This window comes from Hetaerina americana, unplaced genomic scaffold (assembly GCF_022747635.1).
Source record: "Hetaerina americana unplaced genomic scaffold, ioHetAmer1.1.p SCAF_6, whole genome shotgun sequence".
NCBI classification, from domain to species: Eukaryota; Metazoa; Arthropoda; class Insecta; order Odonata; family Calopterygidae; genus Hetaerina; species Hetaerina americana.
Window position 1 is genome coordinate 71,681,833 of NW_027287205.1, and position 12,158 is coordinate 71,693,990.

The 12,158-nt window shown below is 40.3% G+C and overlaps 1 protein-coding gene across 1 annotated transcript in view; it reads right to left on the reverse strand.

Annotated features, from left to right (window-relative positions):
- Nucleotides 1-12,158, reverse strand: part of LOC139694914 (tyrosine-protein phosphatase non-receptor type 9-like) — a 237,143-nt gene that overhangs the window by 159,761 nt on the left and 65,224 nt on the right. The window contains exon 2 of the mRNA XM_071593414.1: nucleotides 1,939-2,172. Within this exon, the coding sequence (XP_071449515.1) occupies nucleotides 1,939-2,172 (234 nt within the window). The remainder of the gene's footprint in view (nucleotides 1-1,938; nucleotides 2,173-12,158) is intronic.

Here is a 12,158-nt window from a genome sequence, read left to right on the forward strand (position 1 = left end):
CTAAATACTACTACTATTACTACTGAACTTCCACCATTTCCTCCAATCACATTACCTTTCTAGATGCCCAAATCTCCCTCCTCAACAACAAATTCCATACCACAGTCCATATCAAACCCACGCACAAACATCTATCTTCATTCAATATTAGTCATCCTCTGCACACTAAATATCATTCCTATGTTCTCTGTTCAAGGTCAGGGCATCAATCACAAACCTGATTCCCCTGTAAAGACTTCATGCTTCTCTTACCTAGTGTTGTTATCCAGACTCCCTCCAATAAAAAATCCTAAAACATAAATACAACCCTAAAACGTCCTGTTTTAAGAAAAATGGCACTCTCCATTTTGCACAACTTACTTCTCGGGCATGCACTCTCCAAATATAATTCTTAGAGATATTTACTCCATCCTCTCCAGCAACAAAACCATTGCCAACCTACTTGCCAAATGCCCCTGTCAGACTTTTACATGCTATTAGAAATCTTTCTAATATTCTGAAGACCACCAGACCCCTTATCAAATCCACTCCGAATCCCAAAAACTCTCTGACTCCATGTAGCTGTGCCAGATGCAACACTTTATTGCCTCAATCCTCATCACAAATTCTCTTCCACAAGAGCACCTTCTCAAATACCTCCCAGTCCTTCCAACTTCTTAGAGCATTTAAAAAAATATCACTATCTCTTACAATGAGGGCTCTGCCCAGCTTTTCATGTTAGCCAATGCACAACACCCCTCAATATTAAAGTAACAATCATTGAGCATCCTGTAATCCCTCCTCTGATGCCGCCATCCCTATCCAAAGGAGAGCAAATATCATTCACTTAGAAGAGCCTGGTCCCTCATTTTCCAAAATTCATTATGCAAGAGGACACCTCGGCACCTTAACTGAATAGAGCAATTAGCTGGAAATTTGGGGATCTGCATTGGACTATTCACCTAGTTCAATGATTTTTGCACAATGAACTTCTAACATTTATAGGATGAAAAGCTCTAATTCTTACCTAAAAATTGTGCACCAAATTTCCCTCACTTCCAATGCAAACATAATAATAACAATACTGGGAGACAATATAGTGAATTAGGTAGTCAGCCAACTATATATGCATATATATACGTATGTATAGCTTCAATTTGAAGCTATAAAAATCAACAAGGGATATTATTGATTGGTTATAACATCTTGCATAGTTATTTCTACCTTAAACTCTCATTAAATGTAATAAATGGATTGGAATACATATCATACTATAAAATACACACAAGTATTAGCCTAGGAACTTGGCATTTCTTGTGTTTATATTTACATTTTTTTAAAGCGCCCCCACGTTTCTCTCTTTATCTCCCACACTATTAGCTTAGTGAAAGGCTTCACCAAAAACTATGTTATAAACATGAAAGCTTAATGTTTACTTTAACAATATCTGTAGTTTCCAATACACTAATCCATGAATTTATAATTATTTTACCGTTAGTTATTAGAAAAATGTAATTTATTCTATGTCATGTCAGTCAATGTCATTCTATTTCTTTAAACAAAAATTCCTCTTCATTTTTCAATGAAAACAAAGTATTGAAATAAAAAATGAGCTTTTTATACCTTTAGCACATTGACTCTAGTTTACTTTCATGAAAACTACAGATATCAATCCTCCAAATCATTTGAATTTTGTCTCTTTAACTCTTTTTCATGTCATTAACAACAATAAGCCGATTACATTTGTACACGTCATTCAATGTTCCTGGCATCTTAGGCGAATATAACGAGAATATTTTTGCAGTATGAACTTCTATGAGGGCATAAGCATGTATTAGATAAGTAAATAACAGAACTAGTTCTCTGAACTAAGTCAATCAGATGTAAATTAATTTCAAAGGCCACGTAATAGGTTTATTCTGAAAACTACTATGCGTAGTAATCAAATCATATACTCACAAGTATGGTGAATTTTCCAGTCCGGAGTTCTGAATGTAGGGGCTCGTGACCAGGATGGAAGCAGGTTAAGCCTTCTCTCCGACGGGTAGCCTCATGAACTTCGTGCAATGATACTGCACGACCTACGTCCCACTTTCTGGCCCAAAGAAACCTGACAGCAGTACTCCATGACACCGGACTAACTGATCGTTTTCCTCTGATGCAATTTATTGCCTCCAAAAATTCCTTTGTGGCCTGTAAAAGGAAATGAGAAATCGCTTAGTTCCTCAAATTCAGTTCGAATAATGAGTGAAATTTAGTGGCAGACTTAAAGAAGGAAAAATTATTTGGCAAACTACAATATTAGGAAAATCATACATTGCATTACAAATTCATTAAAACATGTATTATGCTTAGAATCATCTCATAATGAATATTTAAATTATAACGGAAAAAGTTCATGTTGTAAGGCTAACATGATAATAATATATATGTCTGAAGCGGCCCAAAATCGAAAATCCAGTATCTAACTTGTCATCATTTTTATATCTCTCTTCAATTTCTGGAGAAGTAAGTAATCCATGAAAGGAGAAAGAGACTTAACCATTTGAAACTTAATGATGACACAAAAAATTATTGAATAAATTACCTTTTGCATTCAGTGCAGAATTCAATTACAGTTTAGTTCAATTTGGGTTTATTAACAGGCAAGTACCCTTCTTCGATTCTCAGAACAATTACCGTTAATTCACAAGGAAACGATGCATAAAACCATCGTCATGACACATACTTAATCAGTTATATGAGGTGAAGCTTTCCAATCTTCCTGGTTCAAGAAACCTTTTGATGAGTCTACGTACGTGAATGGCGTTTTCTGGCATCGTGCAACTAATAAGCGATACACGGATACAGGCGAAGCGCCTCCACACGATCTCTCATCAATCCGAGTAGGTCTGAGATAAATGGAACCTCTAATTTAGGATGACCTCTTAATCTTTCCATGAAAAACGATTTACATATGAAACACGAAAAAGCTGAACTATTTAAGCCCAAACATATTTTAAAGTGAAAACGCCTCCCTTAGAGACCGCCAACGAATATTATCCGTCCGCCCTTATTCCTTTGAAGAAGTGAATCAAGACCTGCTCGAAAGATGGCAGCACGCACCAATGTGGACTTAGGAGCTTAACCGAGCCGGAGCTCGAAGCGGCAGTTCAAATGTCTCTCTAAAGCGTTTTTCACACCGAAAACGTCACTCCGAAAACGTCACTCCGAAAACGTCACTAACCTATATTTCCATTTGTTGTGGTTTTATTGTCCATTACACCAAAATCAATCAAAAATTAATAAAGTCTCATCGAAACACCCTTTTTTATTGGCCTATCAATTAAAAGTTCTCACGGATTTCATAAATGAGAATGACCTTTAATAATTTTCATTCTAAATTTCTATCTATAAAATTTAAGCCCCTCGTGAACATTCTTCAACAGAGCGATTCCCTTGTTTGCCCCATATTATTTCCTTATTCAATAATTTAAATGATTAAATGATAGAAATTCGCTCTACTTTCCTTAATTTTACACGACTATTACACAAAGAACCACCAACTCTCCTCCCCATTCAAGTCTGAACTATCAAATAAACCTTCGTGCTGACAAATGAGTTATTTTTAGTAAAAACTGACATGAAGCGAAGCGCTATAAGCCTCCGAAATCCAATCCTTTTGGAAAGAGGGTGAGTTTTTCGAAGACGGTTTAACGAGAAAATTGGGGATAATGGAAAATATAACAGCATAAAGAGTAAGCCAAAGAAGTGTTAGTTATGCAAAGGGAAAAGAGAGAAAATTTGTAAAAGCGGAAAAATTTTTAGTGGAAATCCTATGGAATACTGGGTGTTTATAAGCTATACTTGTATACGTAAGGAAGATAACCGTAAGCCGAAGGAAAATAATTAGAACTATAGACTCTATGATTGGCAGTGCAAAGGGGATAGATAGTCGTCTTTGTTTTGGGGCGAGATTGAGATTATGGAGTTCCTTCTACCACCTAACCCCAAAATATGGGAAGGCAAAGAGTAGATCTTGGGTTATGCTGTGGAAAAGTCTTTCATTTTTAACAATTTTCTGAGTCGTCCAATTAAGAGCAAGTAGAGTACTACCAACAGTCTACAATCTAATCGGTAGAGTTTCAAACATAATAATAACGCCAGGAAAAATTAGGGACTCAGTTGCCATCCAGGGACCATTGTTCAAGGCCTGTATAAAAAGCATTGGTAACATTTTTTTCTAAACGTGTGCGTGAAGTGCTGAATTCAGATCATCGGTTAAGTGTGCGCATGGTCGCATATCGTATTAGCATTGACAAGATGACAGTGCACATAATTATCACTGAAAAATTGGTGATGAAAAATATCTGCGTTAAACTCGTCCCGAAGATCTTGATGGACGGCCAAGAGCAGAGTAGGGCATCTGCTTGCGAAGACCTTCTGAAACGGCACCGCTACGATTCCCCAACCTCCGTACAGTCCCTACTTGGCACCAGAAGACTATTTTCTTTTTCCAAAAACGAAATCCTACCTCAAAGGACACCACCATGAGACTTAGGTGCCATCTGAGAAGCTTGCACGCGTACCCTTAACGACCTTACGGAATCCGCCTACCAGGAGCCTTCGAGTTGTGGAAAAGCCGCTGACTAAAGTGTGTTGACGCTCAAGGGATGCACTTTTTATACAAACCATGTACACAATAGGTGGAATAAACTGAGAGTCGGTCCTGTAAAAAAAATCCGAGATTTGAATTCTAACAGTCTGTGAACAATGCCGAATTCCCGAATATTAGTTTCCATATTCTTTCAACCAACTTTTTCAACTTATAGAAACGAAATTACAATGCGCCAACATGTACTTATTCCTCCAATACAAGAACGTGGTTTCTCCCTCGGTAAAATGTCACTCCAAGAATACCAAATGAAAGGAATATCTAGAAGTCAAGGCTGTGAAAATTCTTCAAACACCTAATTTATCAGTAATCACATCCACATGTGAGCCATGTACGCATACAAGAGCCACTTCACCTTTCGCGTTCATCCATGCCTTAGAAGGGGAAAGTAATAATAACTTTGGGTTCCGGTGAACTACCACAATACATTTCGTAATTTTCAGAAATAGACATAATTTTTAAAATATTTCGTAAATGCTTTACGACAAGACTAAATAGTGATTGACCCCAAACCAGTTCCTCGTACACAAAGTACGCAAAATAATTTCTACCATTTTACGCATATCTAAAAAATTTTACGATGAGGCGAATCGCCGCCACCTACAAAGCGTAAAAATAATTAGGTCTTGCTAAAATTTTGATTGCTCGTTACCTCGTGACTAAATAGAGGATTTAATCCCGAAGAACAATAGAAATGTTTCGGGTTCCATTATATGATGGTCTAATTAAGATGCAATAGTAATATTTTCATAACTATCAAAAAAGTTGGATAATAAGCGAAATATTGGTAACGTGGTGATCAGGGATTTCGCGACGGAATAAAGTGTGCAACTGCTAGTCCGAAGCACGACTTCCTCCAGAAATTGCATCAGAAAATAAATTTAAGTCATCAAACCTAGGTGGAGCAAGTTCCCACTCTATTGAAACAAACTGTCAACTTCGCCGTTAGCGGCTCTCGAATGACCGCGGAGCCGCATCTTCTTCCGAGAGATTGAAAACGCATCCAAAGGGAATCGCAGGACAGCGGAGAATGCGAAAAAAAATAAAAAGCCCTTAGCTCTCAGACCGTGCTCCACCGCATACAACACGGATCACACTGCTTGAGCAGCACTAATTAAAAACCGCCGAAAACCTCTTGTGTCGTCGGGAGTTTGAGAAGAAAGCATGTCACACGACTTCATCCTCAGTCCCCCCACCCCCTCCTATCTCTCTCTCTCTCTCTCCCTCTCGCCATCCCCAATCTCATCTCGCAATCCAGCACGAAGGTGGGAACGGACTTAATATCTTCCGCGGAGAAAAAAGAAGAAATATACGCGGAGTTGGAGCCGCAGGGGGGGGTGGAAGAAGAGGGGAAAAAAATGAACGCCAAAACGTGAAGCTTCCTCCTCCGGAGCACGCCGGGTTGCCATGACAACGGCTGCATCTCCAGGAGTCCTCTATTATGTCCTCCGCCAACCTACCCCCCCCCCCACCTCTCTCCCCTGCCGGAGTTTCCTCGTGGGTTTTCTAAGCCTCGGATCCGCCACGCCCACCTCCCTCCATCCAATCCTTTCCCTCCTCCTCCCTTCCCCCTCACATATTTACGCGACCCATACACGAGAACCTTTCATTCCCACGAGACGACGACGCTCCACCTCCAGTATCCCCCTCGGCACGAAAGACCCTCCTGACTTCCCAGATCCCCCGCTACGTACGCACGCTCTCTGTGCGTGCTCCCGTGTGCCCACGGCCCGCGCCCCTCGCTACTTCCGCTCACGAGTGTCGCCTCACGCTACACGCACTTATCAGCTTTCCTTTGTTCCGAAGGAAGGTAGGAAAGAAGGATAGGGAGAGAGAGAGAGGGAGGGGGTGGTTGGGGAAAGGTATGAAAGGATTCGGGAGGGGGTGAGATGAACCAGGTGAAGAGAAGAGGCAGGGGGGCGGGGCGAGGGAAGGGTTAAGTGCTTCACGCAGCTTCCTCCCCTCCCCCCACTCTGCAAGGGCTTTACACACACACACACAAACACACATTTTCTCCCTCTTCCTCCTTCCTTTTTGCCTCTCCTCCCCACGGACACATCCTCGCAAGGCGGTCGACACTTGGACGCAGCAATGCTCCCACCTTCGGTATGTAAGTGCGCTTGCATCTTTTATCCGTGTGCGCACATGCTTCGGAGTAAATTAATGCGTGCGGCGCATATTTCCACTCTCACGGGAGCGTGAAAGCAAACGGGAGGGGAGAGGGACGGAAATGAAGACCGTACGCGAACAGAAATAATAAGATCGGTGTTCAAGGGGAAAGAGATTTCGCGTGCGCTCAATGTTACTACGGCGATATCGTCACTTATTCAGCGTAACCTCAGTCGCGTTTCCACCCTCTTATGGCTCCAGCCCTCGAGAACAACCCTCGTTACGCTAAGAGTGCGGGCATGATTGACTCCCACATTCGGCTACGGCTTGATACGAAAGAGTTTTCTATTTTCGGTAAACTCACGTGCAGAGATAAGGTTTGGATGAGCCATGAGAGCCAGCAATCGACCTCATGTTTCATGTAACACTTCGGTACAACAGAGAACACCCACGCACTGCTGCCTTGTTCAGATCCTCAAGGTGTCTATCCGTATTCATACCGGCTACAAAGGATTTTACTTCTACTCCTTCCTACTTTCTTTTCGCGTGCCCAATATTCTACCTTCTCAACTCCCTTCTGCCCCTATATCCATCCCTTTTTCGGTCTTAATCGCAATTATCGCCAACCCCATACTCACAGTCTTTTCATAACCTGAGCATCGGCACGATATCTGACCATCGATAAACAATAAACAATGAGTTAATAATCGACTAGACGAGTTAATAATCCCCATGGCCCAATGTGGCGTATGGTCTATTACATCTTCACAGATGAAAGCAAGGAGGGTGTAAAGAGAGTCTAATCGAACGGGGCGATATTACCGCGATCGACACACGCCACTTCATGCATCAGCGACACTTGTGGACCCTCCGCACATTGATTTGTTCCCTCGAGCTCTTCATACGTCGACCGTGTAGATATATACACGACATGACACGGTAGAAAAAACACATTTTTTTAAATTGACTGCGTCTGAATGTAATATTTTTTTAGGCGATTCAGATCTCCAGGCATATGGATAGTTTTGTCAAAAAAAAATATCAAAATAAACCACGCATTCCATGCTTACTTTCTCGCCTAATAGAATAAAATTATTATGTGTCGGCTTAAATTTTGATTTAAAATCGATCCATTCGACATGAATGCACAAATCATGCGGAGGATCATAGTCATTGAAAATCATAAAACTACTAACTCTGTTCACTATTGAGTTCTTTCAAAAACATTTGCAGTTTAAAAAATGTAAAAATTGAGTAGAAAATAGATATTTCAACACCTCAAAATATCAAATAAACGAATGTTCACAATTAGTGTTAGGCAAATCCAAAATCTCCGGAAAAGAAAGAATATTAAAACTCAGTGACTGGGTGGGGTCCGGTCACTGTAATTTCAATAAATGAACGCGTTCCAAGGCTTCAAACACGTTCTACGGTATCACATTAAGTTGCAATCGCTATTTAGAGAAGTCTCAATTCCCTAAAACTGGGGTAATTTACCGCCGCCGGGTATGATTCAGACAGGTCTTCAATCACCGACAAACACGCGATAAAAATTCATCTTGCGTGCCTGACTGTTTGGGAACGACAAACTCGTGGGTCATTTCCAAAAAAAATTTATTCCACCAGAACGACTCATCGCTTTGGTGCTGGGACCATTACCACTCGACGTGGCTGCAGAACAGAGGAGAAAGAGAAAACTATGTGACTGCATCATTTGGAAAATTTTATAAACATATACCGCAGCTGAAAATTAAGAAAAACATAATTTTTTATGTTGGATATCAGGTGTTGAGTCACCCCCTAGCGGTGACTTGTAAAGTACCATGTAGACAAAGAAATAGACTGTGTTTAGGGAAAGGATATGCGATAATTATTTCAAACGGACCGCATTAAAATAAATTCAAGGCACACCACAGAGTGTTAAAATGATAACTAGACAGAAGCCGAGGGTAAAACTTTAACGATTGTCCGGAAAACGAAGGCAAATATTCAATGATTACAAATAAACTCGAATCATTTGGGTGATATATTTTATTCGCCACTACCATCGTGCAATGAGATGACTGATGCTTAAAATAGTGCACACGAATGCACATTAATGCCCTTCAAGCAGGCGATGTACTGACATCTTGATTTAGAGGACCTATTGGAATAGATTATCCTACTAGGAGATTTACATAAAATACTGGCAATTGAAATCGCTGAAAGTTGTGCTCTATTAGAAGCACCGGGTGAACTCTGGCTATATGAATATTACCAGGAACTTGATTTCAAAGAACATTCGACGATGCATAAATTGTTTTACCGGTTCCAATTTTCTTTCTTTTGAACCAGAAAAAGCAACATGATACGTAATCAAAACGGAAACCAATTGCAGGTGCGATAAAGCAAGTTATAAAAACTTTTTTTCCTCAAGGTTTTCACCTAAGCTTACTGAACCAAGGCTGGTGCCCAAAAGAGAGAAATTTTCCTTTCGTGCGCAGCAGTACAAAAAACTGGAAGTCTGTTTTCGTGTCGTGCCTGTGGTGAAAACGGCTAACGTAACACCAACATTTAAAAACGGAGACAAGGAGAAACCGAACAGTTACAGACCATTTCCCTAACATCTATTTCGTGCAAGGTTATGGAACATAAGGTTACTAGTTCGATCGTAAGACACCTCGATGATCAGGAGTTATTAATGAAAAATCAGCACGGTTTCCGAAAAGGTAGACACAACTAGCGCTTTTTGATCATGATGTCCTTACTTCGCGAGAGAGCAATTTTCAAGTGGACGCGATTTTTCTAGATTTTAAGAAAGCCTACGACAAAATACCTTATAGAAAACTAATCGCAGAGCTAGAAGCATATGGCATTGATAAAAATATCTGGGGTTGGATTAAAGACTTTTTGAATGGTCGAATACAAAGAGTGGTCATAGACAGTTAGCTCAAATGCAGTAGAAGTTACATCAGGTGTTCCCCACGGAAGTGCTATCGGACCTCTTTTATTCCTACTACACGCTAACGACATTGCTACGAAGTCACTAGTAAGATACGTTTATTTGCCGATGATGCAGTGGTTTACCGTGATATCCGTGATCCTGAGGATGGAGCAGTTTTATCAGATGACCTTAATGCTATTACAAACCTGGCGCGTTACTGGAAAATTAGAATTAAACTCTAAAAAGTGCGTAGTGCTTAATTTTTGGAAAAAGAGCAATTCCTTCCCGATCGCCGACTGCATTGGGAACACCGAAATGGAATGCGTAGACTCGATTAAATACTTAGGTGTAATCCTCACTCACGACCTCTCTTGTGTGAAAAACATACGGATAATATGTGGACAAAATAAAAAAATTAGGATTTATTGGAAGAGTACTGGGTAAATGTGATGAAAAAGTCAAAGAGAAATGATTCCTGTCGCTGGTTAGGCCTAATTTAGAATATGCTGCAAACATATGGGATCCTCACGAAGTTGGATTCGCGTGCAGCGCCGAGGAGCTAAATTTGTAAAACGTTGTTATGATAAACTTAGTGGCGTATCCCAAGTATTAGAGCAGCTAAGCTGGGAATCACGGAGCGAATGTTAAATTACAGATTGAAGCTCTTGCATTAATTGGAAGGAGGTATCTTTAGCAGTGATGTTGAAAATGTATCATTATCCCCATCGTACAACGGTAGGAGAGATCATTTTAGTACAATTAGAGAGATTAAGTATAGACCAGATTGATTTAAGATGTCATTTTTACCACGAACGATAGGGGATCATAATAGCATTGTCCGACCGCGGTGGAGTCATGTTCGGGTACAAATTAGTCTGGTATGTATTCACCCCATGCCACACACCCTAGCGGTGGCTTGCAGCGTACATACATAAATAAATATTGTAAGAAATATGCTTATGCCTGGGACCAAACTGAGCTCTTGGGGTCAAGAGAAGAGTGTCTGGACTTCGTCTGGTTAAATTTTAGGACCCAAGCATTGTGGCGCGAGACAAGAAGCAAATGTTTCACCAAAAAATATCTAAATGTAAGTTAAAGGCCTCAGTTTAATATCCCATAGTTTAGCATCAATTTTACTATCTTACGAAGTCTTCCATTTCATAGTCAACAAAAATTACTAAGATTAACAAAAGTGACCAGAGGTGCTGTAAGGGAATACATTCAATCATATTCCCCAATTAACTACATGTAAGGCGAAATGAAAGTGCTGAACAAACCTAAATGAATCATGTAGTCCAATTAGGGACCAGTTTCTCAAACGTAAAAGTTAGTTTCAAGTCTTTTTAATTTGAGTATAAGAAGTCTGCTGATGGTAAAAAATGTAAATCATTTTTTGTTACTTGCCTGCATTACATAGTATGCGAATTTGAATTACATTTTAAACTTTTCAGAGCACTTGTAAATCGACTTTTAAGTTTGAAGTAATGAGATTCAGAATATACACTAAGGAATTTAAAAAGGAGTTTCGAATCTCCCTTAGGTTTCGTTCTTCCAGTTTTTTTCACATGTAAGTGGATCCGTTTCTACATATTCTGTGTATTTTCCTCCCTGATATAGAAGCACTGAAATGTTTACTGTGTTTGAATTCCTTTTCATGCCTATTGCTATCCTCGCAACGGACGCCCTTCGCATGCCACAGTGCGCAATAATTAATCCACGCACATCAACTTCCGATTGTTAATTGCCGGTGGACCATTCCTATAGGAGAAGCCATCCGGTCTCCAAAAATAAAATGAAGATATTTTTATCGTGCCCTATTCATAGATCACGCTTCGGGGAAGGAGGTCAAGATGAAACGCAGAAAATGTGCAATGAAGTGAAATGGGTAACATTTTAGAATCATCAAACGTACACTTGGAGGAACGGAGAGTGAGATGATTTTTGCGTTAGGTGAAATTTCTATTCTGTTCGCGAGCAAGGTGGCCCATGAGAACGTTCACGTAATTTTTGAGAGTTATGTCGAAAAAAATGGGTGCGGAATCCAATGACTAACAGAGACGAGGCTAGAACACATCATTCGATGATGATATCGCGAACGCTCAATTTTTTTAATTCAGTTAAATTAAGACAGAATTTCGATCAAATTTCGTCAAAACTTCGTCAAATTTACGATTCACCTCTCTCCGCTTCCTTCGCTCGGGAGTACTGCGCGGTGGGTATAGAGCAAACCATGTTGAAACCTTTCCGCTAGTAAGTTTAAGCTAACTTGAAAGCGGTAAAGTAGGCCGGGAAATGACTGGTGATCTACCACCCCTTCCACACGTTCTGGCGACGGCTTGCGGGGTTGTGTGTAGATGTAGATAAGGCCCGTAAAAAGTTTCTCCATATTCTCCCCCAAGTTCGCGCATTGACACGAAGGAGACTCTACAGCTATGCTTATTTCCATATCATAACAACGAATATTTTTCTCAGTCTCTACAAGAGAGTCTTTCC